The sequence below is a fragment of the Sceloporus undulatus genome, chromosome 3, assembly GCF_019175285.1.
Source record: "Sceloporus undulatus isolate JIND9_A2432 ecotype Alabama chromosome 3, SceUnd_v1.1, whole genome shotgun sequence".
In the NCBI taxonomy this organism is placed as follows: Eukaryota; Metazoa; Chordata; class Lepidosauria; order Squamata; family Phrynosomatidae; genus Sceloporus; species Sceloporus undulatus.
The window spans coordinates 241252724-241277245 of NC_056524.1; the positions used below are offsets into that span (position 1 = coordinate 241252724).

General features: G+C 43.1%; 1 protein-coding gene across 2 annotated transcripts in view; it reads right to left on the reverse strand.

Moving 5' to 3' along the window:
- Nucleotides 1-1118: 1118 nt before the first annotated feature.
- The window catches only part of SIAH2 (siah E3 ubiquitin protein ligase 2), a 48608-nt gene continuing 25204 nt past the window's right edge, over nt 1119-24522 (reverse strand). Inside the window, exons 2-3 of one of the 2 annotated variants that reach the window (XM_042460107.1) lie at nt 3819-4349; nt 1119-1764 (exon numbers count right to left, since the gene is read on the reverse strand). In XM_042460107.1, the coding sequence (XP_042316041.1) occupies nt 1762-1764; nt 3819-4349 (534 nt within the window). In that variant the 3' untranslated portion in view covers nt 1119-1761. Of the gene's footprint in view, nt 1765-2025; nt 4350-24522 lie in introns of those variants that run through there. The other variant, XM_042460106.1, reaches the window with a different exon arrangement.

A 24522-nucleotide genomic window follows, 5' to 3' on the forward strand; every position in this document is an offset into this window, starting at 1 on the left:
GATTGTATTTCCTTGATTTGTGTTTCTGTGTTATCAGAAACTGGAATAGCATTAAATAAAAAGGTGGCACAGATAGGTAAAGGAGAATAACTAGCCCTCTATTGCTTAGCAAATTATTGTGCAAAAAAGCAAGTGCTTTGAATTACATTCAGATAGATATACAATGAGCTCAGTAAAATGGACTGGAAAAGATAATACTGCTGCATTAATGAAGCTAAACAGTACAGGCCTGATCAGGAATCAGGATGTTGGATTACAGGAAATCCCTTTGTAAAAGTTGAGTATATGTATAATAATTATATGTATTTAATAGAATGAATTTGGAAAAAAACTTGGAAGGGGAAACAAACTTATTGAATGTATCTTGGCTGTGAGGACCAAGGCTTCAGCACAAAGGCTTTTCAGAACAGAGCTTTTGCAGAAAATGTTTTAGCTGTACTAGCTTTATAGTTGGTGATGGTGGACATCTGACAAGGACTAAAAATGTAGATGTTAGGAATATGTATGGAAAAGAACATGACTGGCCTAGCAAGGGTAGGAAGACCAAGAAAAAAACAGATTACTTATCACAGGATATAAGTTAATGATAGCAAGAGACATTCTGCTTTAAAGAGTTACATTTTCTTCAATGTCCAAGCTGCAAAGTAGTCTTTCAAAGGGAATTTTAAAGTGCACTAGAATGTAAAATGCAAGAAAACAGAGCTCTTCCAAACATGCTCAGCAGCCTGATGCAAAGAACAAGATAGCACCTCCTCTCATGCCATGGACAAATGCCAACTTGGCTAGCAAGTGAGCCTTTCCTCAGCAATACAACTACATCTGTTATCACACCTGAAGCGAACAGGCTAGGTAAGGAGGCCCAAAGCAAGCTATTTCCCAGTATATTCTCCCTGGAGTATCTACCTTGCTTTGGCTAAAGGCAGGGCCAGCTTCAGTTCAGAACCTATATATGCAAGCTTTAGGGGTTGTAAGACCAAGAATGTTGTTTGTGCAGTGTAACACAAATAGATAAGAGGTGTAAACTACAGGAAAAGAGATGCCACCTCAATATTAAGAAGAACTGCCTTGACAGGAAGAGCTGTTCGACAGTGGAACACATTCCTTCAGAGTGTGGTGGAGTCTCCCCCTTTTGAGATTTTTAAACAGAGGCTGGATACCCATCTGTCAGTGGTGCTCTTCCAACTCTATGATTCAAAAGAAATTTTTCATCCATGTGCCAATAGTGTGAAGTCCATTTAACATCAGAAAATAGAAAGTATTTCTTCCAATGCCAAAGAGCTGCATGAGGAATAAAACCCCAAATAGTTATTTTGCAAAATTCTGGCTAGCTGACCAACAGTGGATTGGCTACAGTCACCTTTTGAGTTTACCACATGCACATGTTTTCCACCAAACATCTTCCTGACTTGTAATTCAGTCTTTTTGCCAGTCTGCTATAGCAGCTCTCAGTGGCTGTTTAAGGAAACTCAATCAGCGTTGTGAGAAGAAAGGATGAAAAAAGAATTGTCAGTCTTACAGGGAGGCTGATCAAGAGCTCTCTAGAACAACTTCAAAATTAGGAGGATAAAGCAGTTTCCAGCCTGCATATGAAAGTCAATGTGGTGAGGTGCTCAAAGTGATGGACCTGGGAGATCATCGTTCAAGTCAGCCTTGAAAATCAGGGTGACATTGAGCTCGTCACTATCTCAGCCTGACCAACTTCACAGGGTTGTTATGAGGATAAACTGAGCAAGGAGAGAAGCCACACGGGATTCCTTGAGCTCACTGCAAGAAAGCATAATATATTGAATACATGAATAAATAATCATGAAAACCATATAAATAAATTACAATGAAAAACACTGGTAGAATCGACAGATCAGAGTGATACTGGATATACAAATCAGCCTTATAGAGTCAGAATACTGGTCTATCTAGACAAATATCTTCTATTGTAGTGTAAGAATGGCACGGCCGAGTTAAAGATTTCTCCCAACTCTACTCCAGCATCCATATGCTATCAAACTCAGGACAAACCTAAAACTGTAAGAATCTGCTTTACCACTAAGCTATATTTGGTGTGTGTGTGTGTGATGGTACCCACATGTGACTGACACTTTGTTTTCTTCAAGTGAGTTGGACAGGCAACACAAGCTATTTTTGCAAAATATTTATTTTAAAAAACTAAAGTAAATATGGCAACAAACATCAACAAACCCCAACTTAAATAGCAGAAGACAAGACAACCACCGTATCTCTTCTGTGTTATTCTAAGTCAGTCTTTACAAGTTTAGCGTCAAGTATGGTCAGTATGTCTTCCCAAAGGGGAAGCCACATGTAAACAACCTGAATATATTTATAGATGGGGCCTGCTTTTAGCTGCTCAAAAGGCATCTTGGTTTTTGCCACCCCATAACTAAGCATCTCTCTCACAAACTTGTTGAGCCTCTGCAGCTTTTGCTGAAAGGGATGGATGGCAAAGGGGTCACATATTTTGCAGGTGTGTGCAACTATTTTGCTGTAACAGAACAAACATATCAGTTAAACAAAAAAGAAAAAGAGAGACAACTTATTAGCAGAAGCATAGAAACAAGTGCAACCAATTCACAAAAGTACCTTCTCTCCCTAAATACCAAGCTGTGAAACTGTGTTAAAGTCTCTGAAGTCCTCTGTGTGGTGGTATGTCTTCAAAGTCTTATATAGTAACACAAATCTAACCACAATCCCATAATCAGTATTTTCCTCTTCTTTCCTTTTGTTTTCATTCATAGCTTAGAAGAACATTACTTCTCTGGACCACAGTTCCTAGAATACCCCAAGGCAGAATTGGGGGGGTTGGGAGCTGCAGTCCAAAAAGGTAACTCTTCCAAGATATTATTTTGCCACCAGGCTGGTTAAGGAGCTTATAAAGAACCATTTGCACCCCAGAATTTAATGTGGTCTCACCTACAAATGCAGTAGGTGCCAGCAGAGTTCTGAGGTAACTGAAATGGCGCATACTGCTAAAGGATAGAGGTTAAATGTCATTTTTAAAAGCTCCCTTACATAAAAATAAATAAATAATCCCACAAGTGGGAAAATAACCACATGGGGGGGATGCTGAGCTAGAACTACTCTGGTGTACCATGTCTCTGTTTTCACTGAATTACTGGAGGGCAGGGGAGACTGGTCCTTCAAAATAGGGTCTCTCCTATTTGCTTTTAGCACAAGATAGCCATCTCGCATGTTTACCTCGCCCCTTCTCTTCCAATTTTGCAGAGGTAAGAAAACTTTGCCTTTCAAGAAGAGAATCACTCCCCCCCCCATCCAAAAAACACCCAGTGGCATTGGTGGAAACAGTAACTCCTCACTTCCTTTCAAAATTATTACTGTATAGGACAGTATCATTTTACAGTAATGTAATGTCCTATTAACAGAATTTTTGAAACACCAGTTAAAGGGAATTGCAAAATGGGAGGCTAAGCAAGAACCATTTATGAAGACATGATTCCTATTTGGATGCTCCCCCTTATGCAATTAACCATCACATTGGGGTACTGTATCTTTTTTTTTGGGGGGGGGGCACTGTGTATGGGATAGAATCCCTCCACAGCCTGCTACCCAAAGATATGGATGGTGGGGCCACAATGGCACACCTACGGGCGTGACTTTGGTCTCCTCTCATATGATTGTTAATCGCATTAGTGGGAGCAGCCATATAAGAACTATAGCTGAACTCCAGTATTTAAAAAAAAAATTGGTAAAACAAACAAAACAAACAAAAAACACTATGTCCAGACAACTGTGTGATCACGCTAAAATACACAGAAAGATCACGGACAACATGTAGAAATAGTCACATTGATTCCAAGGTTCCCATTGTCTGCAAAAAGGTGTGCTACGGCAGTGTCAAAAACAAGACAGTCACTGTTCAAGATGGCTGATGCTACACCATCATGGATGGAGCGTGGCGTAGCCTCCCAAGTCAGCCTCCTCCGGTTGCCATTCAGTTCGAGTCGGTACGCAAAGTTTTCTGCCTGTTTGCGGGTGCCAATGAGCAAGACAATAGCAAAGAACTGCTGATGGCCCTCGTACTTCTCCTGTTTTTCTAACACCAGCATGAAGTGATGGCCAAAGCAAGACTGCATCATCACCCAGTCGACGGCCCCTGGCAAGTTAATATCTGTAGCAAGGAAGACAATGTCTTCTCCTTGGAGGGTTGTGATGCTCTTGTGGGCGTGCATGAGATGTGACATGACGACTTCCAATGAGCCTTGCCATTTGCAGGATGCACCAGGACACGGGCATGAGTAAGGGCGGAATTCACAAATATCTTCATGTTCTGGCTTCTCTGTATGATGGAGAGTCAAAGAACAGCCTGTGGTGGCATACTGAAAGGAGACAAAAAGAAAATGGGATTATAAATAACAATGCTTTTGTCTTTCTTCAGAACAGAAACATAAGGAAGCTGCCTTATACAGCCAGTTAACTGGAAACATCAAGGACTGGATTTGGGATTATTTTTTTTGCATCTGAAACAAGGATTCTACCACCGACTATTCTCAATAACATAAAATGGTGACACTGATGTTTAGAGAGACATGACGTTGTTTTCTACTGGCTGATCTAGCTCAGTATTATTTGCACTGACCTGAAAACAATTCCTTGGAGTTTCAGAAAGCAACTTTCCCCAGCCTCACCTAGAAACCAATGGGGACTGAACACAGGACTTTCTGCATGCAAAGCACACATTATGCAGCTCCAAGATATCTCACTACACACAAAACAAATAGAGCTCCCTGCTGTTAAGGGGTCTGCTCAAGTCTGATTATAAACTCTTTCCAGGTGCAACACATCTGGCAGTCAAAGATGTGTGTGTGGCAGCATCCTTCAGATATTGCAGCAGTGACATTCAAATCACTTTTCTTGTCTTCATCAAGGGCCCAATGCCACTTGTGAGAGTCAACTGTGCCAGTCCCTACCATACAGTTTTCAGCCACAATATCTCAGACTGTTAAACATTTCATGACTGACTCTCTCTCTCTCCCTCTCCCACTTCATATAGCTCTTGTAACATCCAAAGGGCTATAACTGGGGTGGCTAAAAGTGGAGTTTTGGTTCGTGAACAGGGCAGGATTTTCCTCTGCACCTACCCTCATTTTCCCTTTTATAATATATAAAAATAAGATATACATCTTCCCTTTGTATTATAATAATCCTGCACTGCTCTTCCCACTCTTCTTCATGAGAGTGTGACACTCCTATTTTTTCTCTCAGCAATTATGGCTTTATCACTCCTATTTCTGGTATCCAGCAGAGCTGCCAAACATCTGTCTTTAAGTGGAGTAATCAGCGAGACACCATTTTAAGGATAAGGAAGGAAGGAAAGAATGGGATGTAAGTTATTTCACACATAAGATAAGCTAACTATCTAACACAAAAACTGCCACTCATTGTTGGAAGCAAGAAACATTAATCATTTTCTCTTTATTCAATTTCAGGACTTGGGATGTCCAGTAGAGATTATGAAGAGGAATCGTTTCAAATGCAGTGGGTGTTTGTATATAATGTACATGCAGGTCTCTGAGGACTTTCTCTACTGTGGCACGTGGCACCCTGCTTATGGAATACCCTCCCCTTAAAAGGTCTGACTGGTGCCAAGTGAAAACATGGTTGCATTTGGAGCCTGAATGGTTTCATAAATATGCATGGATTTAAATTGTTTTAAACTATTTTAGACAGTTTTAATCTATCTTCTTTTGCTAAATTGTTAAATTTAATTTGATTGTTTAATTTAAATTGTTTCATTTAATTGTTTAGCCTTTTAAAATCATTGTTATTGTTTATGTTATTTTTAACTGGACAAGTTGAACTTATGTTTATGTTATGCTGCCCTGAGTTCTTTAGATAGTGGGTGCGGGATAAATATTTTAATCAATAAAATAAATAGTACATAAGTACTGTATAATCAAAATCACCTGGTGAAGTGCAAGCCCAAAGCTATGACCTCTTGCTATGACAAGCCTTGCAGTAAATATGTCCATAATAATTACTAGCACAAAGTCAGTTCTCACCTTGTGATGATGCCAGTCGTTAGCTGCAACACATTACTATCATCATTATTACTGTAAGATGATCAAGTCCCTTCTTTTTTCCCATTGCTTCTGAAAAAGATGTTGCAGCTACAGGTTTAAGAAGCATGACTGGCTATTTCCTACCAAATTACAAATCAGAACTCAAACTGAATTTATGATGCACCTGGGGAAAACTCAGAAATGCACAAAACTTGTGGGAAAACTGACTGTGCAGTTGGAGTCAAACCACTCTCTCCCAACAGCAAGCTTTGTGAAATCTTTAAAGCACCACATACATCTGGCCCAAAGGCCCTTGATGTGTCCCCTCCAACCCTGATCAGAAACAGCAGGTGTTCACTTCATTTCTCCTCCTGTTCCCATGAAGGCAAGGGGTGGAGGAATGCTGCTTTCAGCCGGACCCATGGAAAAGGAGGATGAATAACAAAGGCAGTCACAATTGGGTGGAAATTCTCATCTGGTGATTTGGCCAGGAACCCAGTGACATCAGTGAGCACAGCCATAAGTTCATATGGTCACCACTACTTTTTGTCATCCAGCCCCCAGAAAACTAAAGGGATAGTTCATCCATTCCCACAAGTAGCTATCCCTGACATTATGATCATTATGGCCAAAATATTATACCCATGGCTGAAATATTGTATCTCTGTTGGTATAGTTACATCAATGACAGAGGCTGCAGTGGTGGGAGGGGGGGATGGTGACACTGATAGCAAGACAAGAAAGAAAAGGTAGCAGGGGTAGAAGGCTCTCAGCTTTGTACTGTTTCTTAACTACCGGTTCAAGGAAAGTTTATGGAGCCAAAACCAAGTGGAAGTGGTAGCTTGAACAACCACCTGTCTAGTGGCACAGACAACTGTTAAAATAACCCTTCCCAGAATGGATTCCCCTGAAAACCAGATATTGAGAAATAGACAGTTCACAACCAGCAACCTCTTTCATTGTCTTCCAGTGCAAATGTAGAAAGAGTAACTCTCCATGCATAATGGGCCATTATGCAAGTGATCAGTATGGTACAACAGCATTGTTGTTGTGTGCCTTCAAGTTGATTCTGACTCATGGTGGTGACCCTAAACTGAACCTATCACAAGGTTTTCTTGGTATGTTTCTTCAGAGAGAGTTTGTCGTTGCCATTTTTTAAGGGTGAGAGAGTGTGACATGTCTAAGGCCACCCAGTGGGATTCTATGGTTGAACAGGCATTCAAACCCCGCTTTCCAGTGTCAAAGCCCAATGCTCAAACCACCAAACCATGCAAACCATCTAGGATCCTATTATTACTGTCATGACTAAGTAAAACATGAAAACATTCTCAGCTTAGAAAAGTGAACATATCTTGGAGCCAAACATAAGGATATTAAATAAGGCACTCCTGCTAATGCTGGCAGCCACATGCCTTGTTTTCCCATCTCTCTATTACGTTCACCATAGAATTTTCCACATCTAGAGGGCTGAACATTCTCCTTTTTCTTTCCCACTGTAGTTTTGCTTCCTAAAGAATGCATCTAGTAAAGCCCCATATCTAGCATAAACCCAGGAAAATAATTGTACAGGTGCCTATTGTGTCTATTGTTCCCTCTGCAGCCCAAAATCATACATTGTCTTAAATCTAATAGCTAGTCCCAACCAGTGTAGACCTTTTGAATTGCTGAATATGTTAACACTAATGAAAATCCCTATGATTTAATGAAGGGACTGAACTGTATTTAGGCTTTTGAGTCGAGTTCAAAGACTAAGTAAATAAGAAAAGTATTTTTAAAAAGGGTACAGTTTTACCCACATTATAAGAGAGCCGGCATAATGTAGTGGTTTGCAGGGTGTTTCTCGAAGAGACCTTTTCTACCTGTTCCCTAATACAGGAGATGCTTAAGGCTCAATGTGAGGACCTTTTACAGGCAAAAGCAGGCACATTATCATTGAATTATTGTCCATGGCAGGGCTAACTGCATGTTACATAGGGGGAGAATGCAATGTAAAATTTTGGGGCTCATGTCATCCAGCTCCCAAATTCACATAATCCATCACTAATACAAAAGCAATATTGACTGATGCAGGGTTATAGGAAACTTTGAATTGTTTGTCATTCAGAATAAGTGGCAGCTGTAAAGACTCCATTTGTTTTATGGCAAAGACTTAAAACAGCCTTGGGCTAAGGTGACTGCCAAGATTTAGCTCCCTGAGCAATTCTAGTACAGCCATGCACTTTACACAAACACTCCAGGACTTAATTAATTTTTAACAGCAACTCAGAAATGTTCACAAGGTCCAATGCACAGCGCCCAGTGCTGTCCCCCCCCCATCACATTCCACCTACATTTGGATTTTAAAATCACCTTTGCTGAAAGGTGTTACCATAGCTATGGATTTCAGTTGTGTATTTGTAAAGAGTATAAGAGTCAACATGGTGTTGAATAAGAACACTGAGAGACCACGGTTCAAATCTCCACTTGGCCATGGAAACCCACAGGGTGGCCCTGGGCAAATTACACTCTCTCAGCGTCAGAAGAAGGCAAGGCCAACACCACTCTGAATAAACTCTGCCAAGAAAACCCTGTGATAGGGTCACTGCAAGTCAGAAATGACTGGAAGGCGCACAACAATAATTTGTAAACATTAAGGAAGAATTGTTTTCTGCATATTTCAAAAAAAGTAAATATTTGTTTTTCAGGCATGGGAATCTTGTATCTTAAGGAGTAGAATCCACCAGTTCCTGCTCCCAAGCTCTACACACCATAATTTGTTAAAAGCAAAACCTCTAAAGTATTGTGGCTAGGGGAAAAAGGACGAAGAACTATTGGAAATCCTCTAGAAAGCATTTTTCTTGCTGTTTTGGGGTCACCCGCACTAAACAGCAAGAATCTCCCCAGGGTCTTAAAGGCAACTGGAGATAATATCGCATGACCTCTGGTTGTTTAGAATGGCGGTTGTGACAGTGCAGCCTGCACTAGAGTTTCCAAGGGGGCCGTAATTAGTCAGTGCAGCCTTCTGACTGCTATGTGTGCCCACCCCTGTTTGGAAATGTTAACAATACAGACAGGTTTAAATATTCTGTTCTAAAATATTATAAAAATATTCTATTTTTTTATCTACCTGAGCAACAAGTTCACAGTTTCTGCAAATGTATTAGGTAGAGTGCTGTCCCATTATGTTCTCAATGTGAGGCTGAAAATGCCATAACCTTTGGAGCCAAAACAGCTAAAGATTTAGGGAACCCCAAGATTTGCAGAATGGGGAAATGGGGCATGTGGCATAGTGGTTTGAGTGTTGAACTATGACTCTGGAGACCAGGGTTTGATTCCCAGCTGGGCCATGAAACCCAAAGAGGAAGGCAATGGCAAACTTCCTCTGAACATAAGTTTTTTGGGGGTTTTTCAGGTTATGTGGTCATGTTCTAGAAGAGTTTATTCCTGACGTTTCACCTGCATCTGTGGCTGGTATCTTTAAGGAATTCACAGATGCAGGTGAAACGTCAGGAATAAACTCTCCTAGAACATGGCCACATAGCTCAAAAAACCAACAAAAAACTATAGATGCTGACCATGAAAGCCTACTTTTCTTCTGAACAAATTTTGCCAAGAAAAACCCATGATCAGGTTCACCTTAGGGTCATCATAAGTCGGAAATATCTTGAAGGCACATAACAACAACTGATGATTATTATTATTGGCAGGGGAATGGAAAATTAGGAAGGGAAGTAGAATGGAGTGACTGGAATCAAGAACAGAAGTTCCCCATACTTCTACGTTTTATTGCAAGTGCCACCTGCATTTTATCTTAAATGTTTATTTGACCTTGGGCAAGTCACATCCTCTCAGCCTGAGAGGAAGGCAAAGGCAAACCCCTCATGAACAAATCTTGCCAAGAAAACCCCATGATAGGTTCACCTTGGGGTCGCCATAAGTCGGGAATGACTTGAAGGCACACAACAACAGAAAATCAATGTATAACATTTTAAAATATTTTTAACAAAATATCCACCAATAAAAATATTGATGCCAAGAGAAACCTGGCAGTTGCATATATTTAACATTTAAATTCTGTTAGTGGTCCAAAGACTTTACACAGTAAAAATCAGAGGGCCTGTCTTCTTGTGCTGTGTTAAGCACAGACGGGGAGCCTCAGTCCTTGAGGCCAAATCCAGACCCTTTGGAGGCCATATCTGGCCCTCTTGGATTCCCCGGATGGCCACATATTTTTTCCGTGACTATGTCATTTGATGGCCTCTCAATGGTTTGCCCATTCTAAAAACCTGAACATTCTCTTCTGTAAGTTACTTACAAGGAGTGAGAATTTAAAGCTAATTTTTACTTGTAGTTTTGATCTGGGGCTTGCATCATTTGAGTACTGGACTGGGATTTCAGGAGACCAAGGTTAGGATCCCTGTTCAGCCATGGAAATCCACTGGGTAAGTTACACTGTGGGCTCATTCACACTACCAAAAAAATCGGTTCTGAAACCGATTCAAATACGTGAAGTTCCTACTCACCCCGAATCTCACACAAGCGAATCCGAGGCTTGCACACCCGTTCCGTGGTAAATGGCCCCTAGCGCGGGTCTTTTGAAATCGGCGCAAATACCGTTTCTTTTTAAAAACCCTGGGTCCTGGGAATGAGAACTTTGGCCTCGATCACGATCGAGGCAAATTGAGGGAGGGATTTAGGTCAGAGGGTGGGCAAAGGGCAAGGCATTTCCTCCCCTCATCGGAGGGGAGGGGGAGGAGGAAAGAGCCCTGGGCAGAAGGGCTGCTGCTGGGCAAGGAGCAGGCAGGGCTCCTGGCGCCGGGAGGAAGGGGATGCTCTCCTCCTCCTCCTCCTGCTCTCCTGCTGGCCCCTGCTCCCTCCGGGGCCATTCAAGGCCGCCTCTCTTGCTGGGGGACTTGGCCAACCCCAGGAGGGCACATTGCATGCCCACGGAGGCAGCCGCTTCCAGCCTGGAGCCTGGCACCCAGAGAGGGGCTCCCCTGAGAGCCAGCCTGGCAGCCAGGGGATGGCGGGAGGAGGAGGAGGAGGGTCGCTGGCCAGGCAGCAGCAGGCCTCCAGCAGCTGAAGCAGGGAGAGAGATTCCTCTGTGTGTGTGTGTGTGTGTGTGTGTCAGAGGGAAAAGGGGGGGTGGTCTACTTCCCGCTCCCGCAGCCTCCCCACTGCTCTTCTCCCTCACGATCCCAAGGCTGGAAGGGATCCCCAAGGGACATCCAGTCCAACCCCCAATCAAAGCAACAACCCCCCCCCCTTTTCAAGCAGCCTCTTTTGACCATTTATGCGCATTTTTTGGGGGGTGACATGTCTGTGTGCTTGCTTGTGCTTTATTTCCTCTTGCTCCTGGATTATTAATTATTATTATTATTGTTAATGTTACTGTTATATGCGGATGCTACAGTCAGAATGCCTGCACTGCATTTCCCCTTTATTCCCAATTGATTCCATGGGTTAGAGCATTCCCTCCCCTCATCGGAGGGGAGAGAGAGGAGGAAAGAGCCCAAAGGGTGGATGCTAAGGGTGACAGGTGGCAAAAGGGGGGGCTGGGCTGCATAGGGCTGGGGGTGGGGGGGAGATGGAGAAAGTGATGGAGGAGGAGGAAGGAGGAAGAGGAAGAGGAGGATTGCCAAGGCTGGGGGATGTAGGGAAATGGATGCAGCAGAAGCATTTATGCGCATTTTTTGACCATTTATGCGCATTTTTGGGGGGGTGACATGTCTGTGTGCTTGCTTGTGCTTTATTTCCTCTTGCTCCTGGATTATTATTATTATTATTATTATTATTATTATTATTGCGCTGCATTTCTCATTTATTCCCAATTGATTCCATTAGGTCACTCTCTCTCAGCCTCAGTGGAAGGCAATGGCAAAGTGTAAGCAGGAGGAAAGGGGTCAGTTCAGCAGAGGAAGCTACAATGTTGCAAAAGACCTCACTTACAATCAGTGTTACATTTTTAAACAATTTTTGGAGCAAAGGGAAAGCTACAAATGTTGCTTTTAAAAGCATAAAAAAATGCATGACAATTCCATCCTTTGCCTGGGACGGGGCAGATCTGACCCAAATGCCCACAGGTTTATAAAAAAATTAACCCTGTGCCTGGCTCTTTAAAAAAAGGGAGGAGGGGGAGGACACTTTCCAATGCCCTGCAAAACGTCACCATGACAATCGCTTGATTGACAGCGGCCACCTCGCCGGCAGACACAGAATGCATTCGATTTCAAACAGAATGCATTCGATTTCAAATTTGTAGTGGGCACTTGCTAACGGAGCGATTCTGGGGAGGGGCATCCGGATCATCCCAGTTCCCTCCATGTCTTTTAGGCCAGTATGAATGGGGTATATGTCAGCCTGAGGAGGAAGGCAATGACAAATATCCTCTGACTAAATCATGCCAAGAAAACGCTATGATACGGCTGCTACAAGTCAGCAGTCAACTTGAAGGCATGTAACAACACAATATGTAGTCCTGCTTTTGGCCTCACCCATCACCAGAATGCAATTTTTGTGAACTTCACTGAAACTGAATGTCTGTTGGGCTGAAAGAAGTTCCTCACCTTTCCTGTAAGATGGTGCAATCAAACCAACACCAGCTTAAGGTAATAAAAATGCTCCTAGGTGTAAAGTACTTTTCTAAACTCTGTGCAAGGGAGAAGTCACTGTTTTCCTATGACACAATAAACCTTGTTCTACTACTTCTCCATTGCCCTAATCCAGGGGGAAGAACAATGGAGAGAACTTCCTCCACTAATAGGAAGGCATATATCACTTAGAACTCCTGGAATTGGATCCTTTGGATCCATAGTTGTAGCATTTTCACAAGGAGGTCTAAGATCCAGCCCTGTCAGCTAGGCTGCCTTAATTAGTCAGTTATTTCTAACAACAATATGAAGATCTTGGCCTATATTATACATTACCTATTTAGTTATATATGTGTAACTAAGTAGTGTCCTGGCTCAAACTCAAACCCCTTCCCCCAAAACCTACCTTACCAAGCAGTAGCTGCACTGAAAAAATGGAAGTCTATTCAGCTGGCAATCTGGGTGCAGGATGAGATGTCCCCACCCACCAGCAAGCAAGGTATTGAGAAAGAATTGTGACAGGATCCTGCTTATGATTGTCACAGCCTTGCTTTCTTGTGGGAGGAGAGTTGGAAATATCATCCTCCCCTGTGCCTCTATCTCCAGTTGAAGATTTCCACCATCTTTGGTATGGCTGCTGCCTGGTAAAATAGTTTGTGAGGGCATTTATGATCCTGGCAATATACTTGTGACTATGTAGTGCTAAGTGAATATGGGGCAGTTATGGATCTGTAGTTCTTTGTTACAAATCCATAACTGCAATACCTAATATCAGCTGATGATGCTGTTCTACCTTGCTGGGTTGTGTACTATGATCCTATATGTGAAGTGGTTGGGCACTTGGATGCGCTCACCATTGCTGTTATTATCCCTGAGCCCAATTATTTATGTCCAGTTCTTTTTAGCTTAGCAGTTGTCATTCCACTCTGCATGGAAATACTGCACAGAAACTTGCTAAACTGCATTGAGAATTGTGCAATGTATAGCAACCAACTGTTCTGCTGAGGCTGCTAAAGACAGATTGCAGAAGTTAACACAAAATCTACCTCCACATTAAGAGAAAGGTGGCGAGCATTTTTCCTGCTTGCCCATTTATAACATCCTCTCAGGAAGAGAGGTATACTGTAGTAGCCTAGAGCTATATTCCAGTGTTGAACAAATGTGAACAGATGGGACTTTTGCTGTAAAACCTTGACAAAGCTGCAGAAAAGACTAGAAAATCAGTCACTCTGAAAACAGATCACATAACTCTTGTGCAGCAGTAGCAGCAGCTGCTGCTCTTTGCTAAACTGCAGCACTGTTTGCTATCTCCAAGGTGCCCAGCTCAAAGCTTCACAAGAACCTGAAGAATTGTGGTGGGATAGCATGTATATAAAAATACAGTGGGTCCTTGTTATCCACTGGGGTTTGGTTTAAGGAGCCCCCATGGATAACAAAATCCGTGGATATTCAAGTCCCACTAAATATAATGGCATAGCAATATGGTATTCTTTATACAAAATGGAAAATCAAGGTTTTCTATATGGAATTTATACTTTTTTGGAATATTTTCAAGCCGTGGATGCTTGAATTCATGGATAAAATAACAGTGGATAAGGAGGGCCTACTGTACAGCTACAATGAGAACAGAAAACACAAAAGGTTGGGGAGGGGGGAGAACTGAAGATTTCTGGAAACTGGCATTTAGCCAATCCTTGCAGAGAACCCTTTTGGAGTTAAGATTGCTATTGCCACATTTGTGTGCATGTAAGTTAAACCACTGAGCATCTAGACCTCATAGCTGCAATAATAAAAAAAGAAAAACATTTATGGAGTATGTGTGAAACCTTCCAGAGATTGCTCCTAGAACAGGCCACTGTGTCTTTCAATATTTCCAGTCTCCTTCCTTCTTACCCAGCACTTCTACAGGTTCATCCTCTATCTTCCACTCTCTCTCATTACAACTGGACCAACAAGTGGTCTGTGGACAGCATGCAGCCTCTGCCTGTTTTTGTAGTTGTTGGCCAAAACACCCTCCCTTAACTATAACTTATGTATTAGTTTTTCAGAAGTCAGTTGCTGCTTTTGGTAGCCTCCAGGAGCAGCAATTCTTTTGTATGAATAAGGTGCAGATCCCCTCTGTGAGAGCTTTGTGTTCATAAAGGGTTTTCCCAAAGGGTTTCTATAAAACGGCAAGTGCACATTTAGTTGAATGGAGAGGGCTGTCACTGACTCCTGAACTTTTCCATCCCTTCTGTTCCATTTTATTTCAGCTGAAGGAAGGGAGAATTCAAACTCTGCAATTTAAATGTATTTTTAAAAAAACTCACTTATAAATAATATACTGGAAGCACGTTTCACCTTTCCTTGGAATGCATTTCTTTTGGCACAGGGCAGACACAGCCTGGATTACAACTTTTACCGAACACCACAGATCAAGAGTTTAAGAGATTCTCTTACAGCCTAGCTGTTAACATTTGTGTTTCTAGCTTTGAAACTGCCTGAAAAAGCAGAGGTGCACACTGTATAGAATCTGGCAGGATGTCGGCAACTTGGATCTTAAGAGGAATATCTCTTTTTTTGTCTTACTAATGGAACTTACTTTTTTTATTTCCTGGAATACCTACATAGCCAGAAGGAGTAGGGGCCTGCCTGCATGAATTTCCCTCTAGTTAGTAATAATAATAATAATAATAATAATAATAATAATAATAATTTATATACCGCTATTCCATTCTATCACAGCGGTGTACAATTAAATTCCATGGGATTGTCGATATGCCAACATACTGTTTATTTGATGCCCCCTCAAATGTTACTAAATCATTGAATTGCAAAGGGACCATCTGAACTGGGAACAACCATATCTTGACAAAATACAGGCTTGTGACTAACATTGTCATATTTTTTCTCCTATATAATTTTTAACATCTTTGTCTGATGAAGAAGCCAGTGGAGCTTTGAAAGCTCGCAACATGTATATTATGCATGTAGATTGGCCCTGTAAAGGTATCACTGTTTTCTGGATTTTGGATGTTACTGTACTTTGCTACATGGCCAACATGGCTACCCCTGGATATAGTTATTGTACTTTGCCAAAAATATGTGAGTCTAATTGGAAGCAAAACGATATAGCTGGCAAAGGTCTTGTGGTTCTGCAGACAGGAACCTCCTGTATCCCAAAGTGTCATTGTAAACAACATAACTGGACAGACCTGTTTTGATGTCACTCTTATCAATTCATTCTTACAGCAAGAAAACCACAGTAGTGATTATTACAATGACTTATCTGCCAAGAAAGGAGGCTCCAGAGAGAAAAGTCTAGACAGCTACTCCCTTTGAGCAACAGACCAGGAGACGAGCTATTTGAGGTTAGATATGAACAACCTTGAAGACCAGTTTATATCTGTCAGTTGACAATTACTTGAATGAATGAATGAATAACTTTCCCATTTCCAGCCCAGAAACTTGTGTTTACTATAACTGAACAGAACTCACTGGAAACAATGAATGAATGAATGAATGAATGAATGAAACAAACCAAGCTTTCTTCATTTCAAATTAAACTTCAATTTCAGTCAGGGTGTTTGTGAGAGTAATTGTCAATATACTTTACTACAAATCATCAGGAGATATACGAGATCTACATCTTGCACACTACTATACTTATATGTGCTCTGTGAACATTACAAAGAAGAATGGTAGGATCAAGGCTTTCCAGTTTGTATCAGCAATCCCAAATCCTAAAGTTGCCTTGGGGAGATGGTGGAATCTCCTTCTGTTGGGGAACTGAAACAAATTCTAGACCAGGGGTAGGCAACCTTTTTGAGCCGGAGGCCGGGTTGCTGTCCCTCAGACAACTGGGGGGCCGAAGCCGGGGGGTGGAGCTTCCACCCTCCGGGGGCCAGGCCTCCTCCTCTTTGCCGGCCCCTGATGGGGCCCCAGGCCCTGTCAGAGGCCGGGAAAGAGCCGGCGGGGGCCGCCAGCGCTGGAGGCCTCCCCCTCTTTGCCGGCCCCTGACGGGACCCCAGGCCCCATCAGAGGCTGGCAAAAAAGCCGGCGGGGGCCGCCAGTGCTGGAGGCCTCCTCCTCCTTGCCGGCCCCTTTGCCGCCGCTGGAGCCCTCTTGGAAGGCCCCAGCAACGGCATTGGACCTCCTAGAGGCCGCTGCCAATGGCGGCAAAGTCTCGCGCAACCTTTCCTGTGGTCGCGCGAGACTTCGCTTCTAGGCCACCACCATTTTGTTTTGCAATATGGTGGCGAAGTCTCCAAGACTTCTCCGCCATTTTGAGAAAATGGCGACGCCCGGAGCGGCAAAATGCCACAATTGGCGGCGGCGGCAGGAATGAGCAGGGGCCGGCCAAAAGGCCTCCGTGGGCCACATCCGGCCCGCAGGCCGGAGGCTGCCGACCCCTGCTCTAGACTGTCATCCAGCAAAGATGTTGGAGCTGCAATATCCCAGCAATTAAAAGAGGATTGTGGGTCCACTAGATGACCTTCAAGAGTCAATGTGGTGTAGTGGTTACAGCCTTTGACTGGCACTCAGAAAATCCAGGTTCAAGTCTCCACTTTGCACAATGTGTCCTTGGATCAGCCTGACCTACTTCACATAAACTGTGAGGTTAAAAGTGGAGGGAGGAGACCTCCACTTTTAAATGCTTTAAATCCACTGGATGAAAAGCTGGATATAATTGTAACTAATAAATAAAAATTTCCCTTTGCAACTCAATGATTTAGTAACATTTGAGGGGGCATCAAATAAACAGTATGTTGGCATATCGACAATCCCATAGAATTTAATTGATGCTGAGGCATGGATATTCTGACTCACCCTACTATTCTCTCAGATGCTGCAAACTATTCTGGGGTACAATTTCCAATTCAGCAAAGGTTTCGACTTGGTCCTTCATCTCAACAGAAATAAAACATGTAAGGGATATCACAATGAGGATGGAGCAAGCTTGTTTTCTGTTGCTCCAGAGAAAAGGACACAGAGCAATGGATAAAAGCTACAGGAAAACAGATTTCCCCATAACTTTAGGAGGAACTTCCTGACAGTAAGGGCTGTTCGACAATGGAAGGCATTCCCTTGAAGAGTGGTGGAGTCTCCCTCCTTTGAGGTCTTTAAACAGAGGCTGGATGGCCATCTGTCGGGGATACTTTGCTTGAGAGGACTGGATGGCCCTTGTGGCCTCTTCCAACTCTGTAATTCTATGTGGAGAAGTCATCTGTTTAATATACAGTACACAAGAAAATCTAGAATCCCAGGAATCTAGCAGTGACTATTTTTAACATTCTAAATATTTTACAAATATGAATCCCTGAAGTCTGAAGATGGGAAGCCCTAAATTGTATTAACGTTTTTTGACCTACCCAGTCTCTTGGCAATTTTAAATCAGACCAAGCTACTTTCTGAGATGCATCACCAATTCTGCTCCCCATCCCCAAATCACCATTAATCGCAGCCTCAGCAGCTGTATAGGTCAGCACATGCTGTGCTGGGCACACAGCTAATTGCTTGCCTATATTATTACGTTTGCATTTGTGAAATATTGTTCTCTTACACTGCAAGTAGACACAGGCTCCAAAATGCAGAAGTTGTCTTTTACAATTAACTCATTGCTATGCTACTAGGACTGACCATATGCTAAGGCTGTGCCATAGCAGAGAAAATCTGGATATAGATGCAATATTACTATCCTAATCAAGAAAAAGAATGCTTTACTATTTCAGATTAGTTAAAGGTGTTGCTAGATTCATCTCTCTCTCCTCTTTTTCCCCTTTTACTATTTCAAGTGTCCATTCACAGCTAAGGACTAGAAGTTTAGCAAGTTGTAGTTATTGCTGTTGTGTGCCTTCAAGTTTCTGTTATAAAGTGACCATAAAGTAGAGTTTTCTTAGCAAGATTTGTTCAGAGGAGGTTTGACATTGTGCTCCCCTGAAAGAGTCTAACTTGCCCAAAGTCACCCAGTGGATTTCATGGCCAAGATGGGAATCAAACCCTGGTCTCCAGAGTCGTAGTCCAATGGTCAAACCACTATGCCATTCTGGTTCAATAATATAAACCATAATTGCTGGTAAAATATGAGACTAAAGAGGGTAAATGAGGTTTGGTGACAACTGATAGAAGCAAACACAGATTTGCGCATTTCGAGTAAATCTGCTATATATCTAATGTCACTTTCATTGGTAAGAATATATATATATTTTAAAAGCCACATGTATGTAACCCTTCCATCTTCTGTTTAAAACTAGCACACAGATTTTTTTAAGAGAAAGAATTTCAAAAAGAGTGAGCCAAGTAAGAGTAGTTTAAACACAGAGATGAGGTCCAGATGCCACTTCTGGATACTTTTCACTGTTGTTAGAGGACTGGGAATGTGCTGCAGACATGGATGCTCCCCCTTCACTCATTTTCTCTTTGCCAGCTCCTTTTCTAGATATAATCTTCCATTACTTGTCAACATACCCAAATCAGGCAAAATGTGGTTAATGATGAACCAGAGAGTAATGGTTTAAAGAAGTATTGCAAGCTATACTTCAGAGCCAATTTCTGGTGAGCAGAAAATATAATCTGAATCTCACAGCAGTGTTTATGGAAAGGAGTAATGTATGAAGTGTTTTCCCTGTCCTTCATGATGTGTTTCAAAGACTGGAATTTGACAGCCGAGCTGAGCCAAAGGGACTTCCCACTAAAAATAATTCTGGAGAGGACACCACACAAATGTTTACTGTAGCATTCTTTGAACAATGCAATTTGATTTCAAATTTTCAGATGTTTCTTCTAAATGCTGTGCTTAAGTGTCATCACTGTGGTTATTATTTCTAAATGGGTTGCATTTTTTCCAGGTTTTTAGTTTCTGAGAGTCATTGGGTTGTAGTGGTTTGAGTGCTGGGCTACCACTCTGCAGACCAGGGTTTGATTTCCAGCTCAGCCATGAAACCCTTTGGGTGACCTTGGCCAAGTCACACTCTCTCAGCTTCAGGGGAAAGCAAGGGCAAACCTCCTCTGAAGAATTTTGCCAAGAAAATCCCATGACAGTTTTGCCTTAGGGTTGCCATAAGTCAGAAATGGCTTGAAGGCACACAACACACAAATAGTTTTTCTAGGTTACAAGGAGGAATCCAGCTGACAAACATCTAGCTCACTGAGAACCCTCCATGTTCTCTGGTTTGCATTTAGGCCAAGATGCAGCAAGAAAAATCGGACCTAACAAAGATCAGTATTCTGTCTTGGCTTGCTTCTTTTAGCTTTGCTCTGTATGTATTAATTATTTTCCTCATTTCATTATAATATATGTATTTATCTTATGTCTACTGCATTATCTTATGTTTTATTCAAACGTATTTTTGTGTTGTACATTGCTCTTTTCTTTTCCACATTTTTCAATGAGTTGGTTTTTGAGCTGTGGAGTACAACATGTAAATAAACCTTCTCTGTTACCACATATTGATCATATTCAGATGTCATGGTAAACCAAGGGATATATACCATATATATTGGAATATAAGTTGACCTCATGTATAAGTCAAGGGCAGATCTGAGAGCCAAAATTATGGACTTTGATATGACCTGTGGATAAGTTGAGGGTAAAACTTAAGGGACTGTAATGAAGGATGTAAAGGATGATGCAAAGAAAAACAATGCCGGAGAACTTATAAATTCCAGGAGGCATAACTATTTGTGTTCATACTAAAGGCTGGATGGATGAGAGCGTAGAAGGGGATCAGTGTTTCCAGGGCAGCCTAAATTCTTGCCTTTCACCAGGGGATTTTTTTTTTACCCACACACACATGATCTAAAGTATAGTACTTACATTGACCCGTGGATAAGCTGACTCAAGTTTTTTGGGTCAATTTTTTAACCTAGATTTCTAGACTTATAAATGAATATATACAGTAACTCCTGGCTCAGGGATCCCATGCTATCTCTCAAAGCTTCAAGTGATGTTGCTACCTCCCCCGCCCCCCTTTCCACTATCAAAAGGTTTTGTACAGATCATTATCTTGGTTACTACTGTGCGCTCTGTGCTTTTAAATTGTTTCTGACTTATGGCCCTATCACAGGGCTTTCTTGGCAATTTTTTTCAAGGGGGTTTGTCATTATGATCCTCATAGGCTGACAGAGTGCAAAAATGCCCAAGGTCACTCAGTAGGTCTCCATGGCCAAGCGGGATTCAAACTTGTGGTCTCCAGCGTTTGTCATTTTGATCCCATAGGCTGACAGAGTGCAAAATGCCCAAGGTCACTCAGTAGGTCTCCATGGCAAGCGAGGATTCAAACTGTGGTCTCCAGCGTTTGTCCTTTTGATCCTCATAGTCGACAGAGTGCAAAATGGCCCAAGGTCCCTCAGTAGGTCTCCCTGGCCCTGATGGCCCTTATCAGATGAGTGTGGCAACTGGGGGTCTTCTGCCACGGGCGATTCGAATTCGCGTCATAACGCTCAATGTACTGTCATACCTGGATTTGATTGGCCAATCCGCCTCGCGCGAAGTGCGCCCCTTCCATGGGGATCCGAAATAGTGCGTATGGCTCCTCGTTTTGGGGTGTTGGGCGAGTGCACTTAATAAGGATTGCGCTATTCCGATTTGGGCTTCTGGTTCGATCTCCAGTGCGAATGGGTCTGGTGTGACTACCCAGTTCCTGAATTCCATCGCAAGACCCCCCGATTCCCAATTTTTACTTCGGTGGGTCTTTCCTCTTGCGGGTTCCAGGGACGCGGGGGGGGGGGCGGTTCCAGCGGCCTCCTCCTCCTCCTCCAGGCTTGAGAGGCTTCCTGGCTGCATCCCAGGCAGGGAAGAGGCGCGGGGGCCGCTGGAATCGCGGTTCCGCGCCTCCCTTCTTCTCCTCCTCCCGTTGGGAGCCAGCCTAGGCTGCCTTCTCAGCCGGGAGGAGGGAGGAGCCGCTGGAACCGCATTCCAGCGGCCCCCCACCTCTTCCCTCCTGGGATGCAGCCCAGGGATGCCTCTCAAGCCGGGAGGAGGAGGAGGAGGCTGCTGGAACGGCGGCGTCGCCGCGATTCTAGCGGCCCCGCGCCTGTTTCCTGCCTGGATGCAGCCAGGGTGCCTTCAACCGGGAGGAGGAGGAGGGGCCGCTGGAACGGCGGCGATCGCCGCGATTCTAGCGGCCCGCGCCGTGTTCCCTGCCTGGGATGCAGCCCAGGCTGGATCCCAGCCGGGGGGGAGGGGAGGAAGCGCTGGGAATCACGGGCGACCCCAGAAAGGCCATCCAGTCCAGCTCCTTCTGCCATGCAGACTCTTAATCAAGCCATCCCCATTGACATGGCCATCCAGCCTCTTTGACAGCCGCTGGAAATGCCCCCCCCCCCCAGAATACATACACACACACTCTCAAACACCCACGCAGAAAACGGGCATTGCTAATTTGTTGCAGGAAGGTCATGGTTAGTTTTAAACACAAGCAGGAATGAGAGAGGAAACAGTAACGGCACGTTGTATCACGATTGTTAATGTGCATGAGCTGGCTCTCCAGCTGTTTACCGGGCTGTCATGACGTGACCTCCCCTTTCACCCCGGAAGCGTTTATGTCGCAACCCATGCAGGGCACCCTGAGCATGTACGAGGCTGCCGTACGGCCAATCCGCATGTTGAGCTCCGGTTTGACAAAACATTCTGCACTGAATGCACTTCGCGCGAATGCGGATTGGCCAATTTGAATCCTGCCAATGCGGAAGGACTCCCAGGTATGACAGTACATTGCATTATCACACGAATTCGAATCGCCCAGTGCAGAAGACCCCCAGTTCCACACTCATCTGATAAGGGCCGAGGATTCAAACTGTGGTCTCCAGCGTAATAGTCCAACACTCAAGTGACACCATGCTGGCTCTCCGGGTACTACTAGCAGTGTGGAAAAAGTGGCCCATACTATGATAACTGGGGGAAAGAATGGACAGGAGTGAGAAAGAGCATCCCTGATCAACGCAATAGTTTAATTCCATTTTTATTGTCACTTTTGCATGTTTTAATTGTATTTTTCTAAGTTTTTAATTGCAAGTTAAATGCTTCTGTAAGCCACTTTGGGTACCAGTTTGGGAGAAAAGCAGGATACTAATTAATATAATGAATGAATGAAAGAATGAATATCTGTGTGCTTGGCCCAAATACACACACAAGGCACAGCCCTCCAAAGGTTTTTCACCACTGTTAAACCACAATCTGGTATCAGAAGAAGTGATAGAAAGTCTCTGGCTCACACAATTCCATCATCTCTGGCCCTACTGCAAGAAGGGGATTCATTTTTTTTCCTACTTTGCATTAACCAGGTTCACAAAACCAACCAAATATGATAACTGGTGGCTAATCTCAGTTATGGTTTGTGAGAATAATGGCTTGTTGCACTGAGATGACACACTGAACTGTTCTTAATGTAAAATGTAAGCTGAAGCATCTGATCTCCTCAAAACCATGTTGGAAGAAGGAGCTGGAGAAATGGAAAGAAAATATATCACCACTCAAAGCTTTTTATTTCATGCCCCCCTCTAACTAGAGAGAATTTTCAGTTAAAGCTAACAATAGATTAGAGCAATCTGCACCTGGAGAACAAAGCTGATAATCAGGCAAGCTGTTTGAACACTGAGTAAATAAAGAACAAAGAAAGCTCAGAGGAGAGCATAGATAAAGATTGGTGGTGTTTCTGCAGGATGAGGGCCAACAAAAAGTAGGCTGTAAATAATAATCAGGTATGTAAGGGATGTTGCAAGTGCAAAAGATATAGGCCAGGGAGAGTGAAGGAGAAAAATTAAATATAATAGTAGCAATAGAGGAAATAACAAGATTGGTTTGGAAGTTGTAATGAGTGCAAGATAGAGCACTCTTAGGTAAGGGTCTTAGGTAAGGCATCCCAATGTGTACATTTAGATCATGTGCTGAAAAATCAACACTTATTGCCAATTAGAAACTGAATTAGATGCATGGTGGTATACCAGGCTCTATACCAGGGGTAGGCAACTGCATGGGGGCCAGGGGCCAATTCCTTTCCCTAACAGGTCTCACATCCACACACTAAGCCCAAACACCTCTGTTTTGTTCTGCAGTCCTTCTCAAAATGTCAACAGTAAGTGATATAATGGCATCTGCACTGCAGAAATAATCTGGTTTGACACCACTTTAACTGCCATGGCTCAATGTTAAGGAATTCTGGGAATGGTAGCCCTGGTGTCACAACAAAATGCAATTCCCAGAATTCCATAGCATTGAGCCATGACAGTTAAAGTGGCGACAAACCAGATTATTCTGCAGTGCAGACACAGCCAATGTCACTATCTGAAAGGGACTGCAGAAGACAACACAGGTGTTTGGGAGAGTACAGGTTCCAGAGATGCTTTTAGGGATGGGGGTATGTTAGTATATTTTTAGATGATGGGGGACTTTCTACATGAGTTGTGAGCAAAGACTGCCAGAAAATGACACAAAATTAGGAATCTTTGGGGGATTGGAGCCCCCCAAAGTGGAGTCCAAAGGTCACAGACAGCTAGCAGGATGTACTGTGCCCATCCCTTCCTAATATACAGTTCAAGACCAGGTTATCTGAGAGATTGTCTTATTTCATACCGAGCAGTCAATCTTTATGCTGTAAGGAGGTGCCAAAGGAAGGGAGCTCCGCTTACAAGATCACGCATGCATCTGACAAAGTAGGCTGAAGTTTACAAAAGCTCATGCTACCACCTTCTTTCTTTCAATTAGTCTCAAAAGTGCTACAAGATCCTTTTGCATACTGATTTTCCAGACTAACACTGCTATATCTTTGAAGATTATGCTCTATGTGCCTAGTTGTGGAAGATCTGCTGTTAGGTCACCCACTACTGGAATGGCTTCCCTGTTGAAATTAGGTAGGCTCTCATTGCTGGGTGTTTCCACCAGCAACTGAAGTATTATCAGTTTGCCCAGTCACTGTTGTGCTCCGTTTTTCCTGATAGTTAAC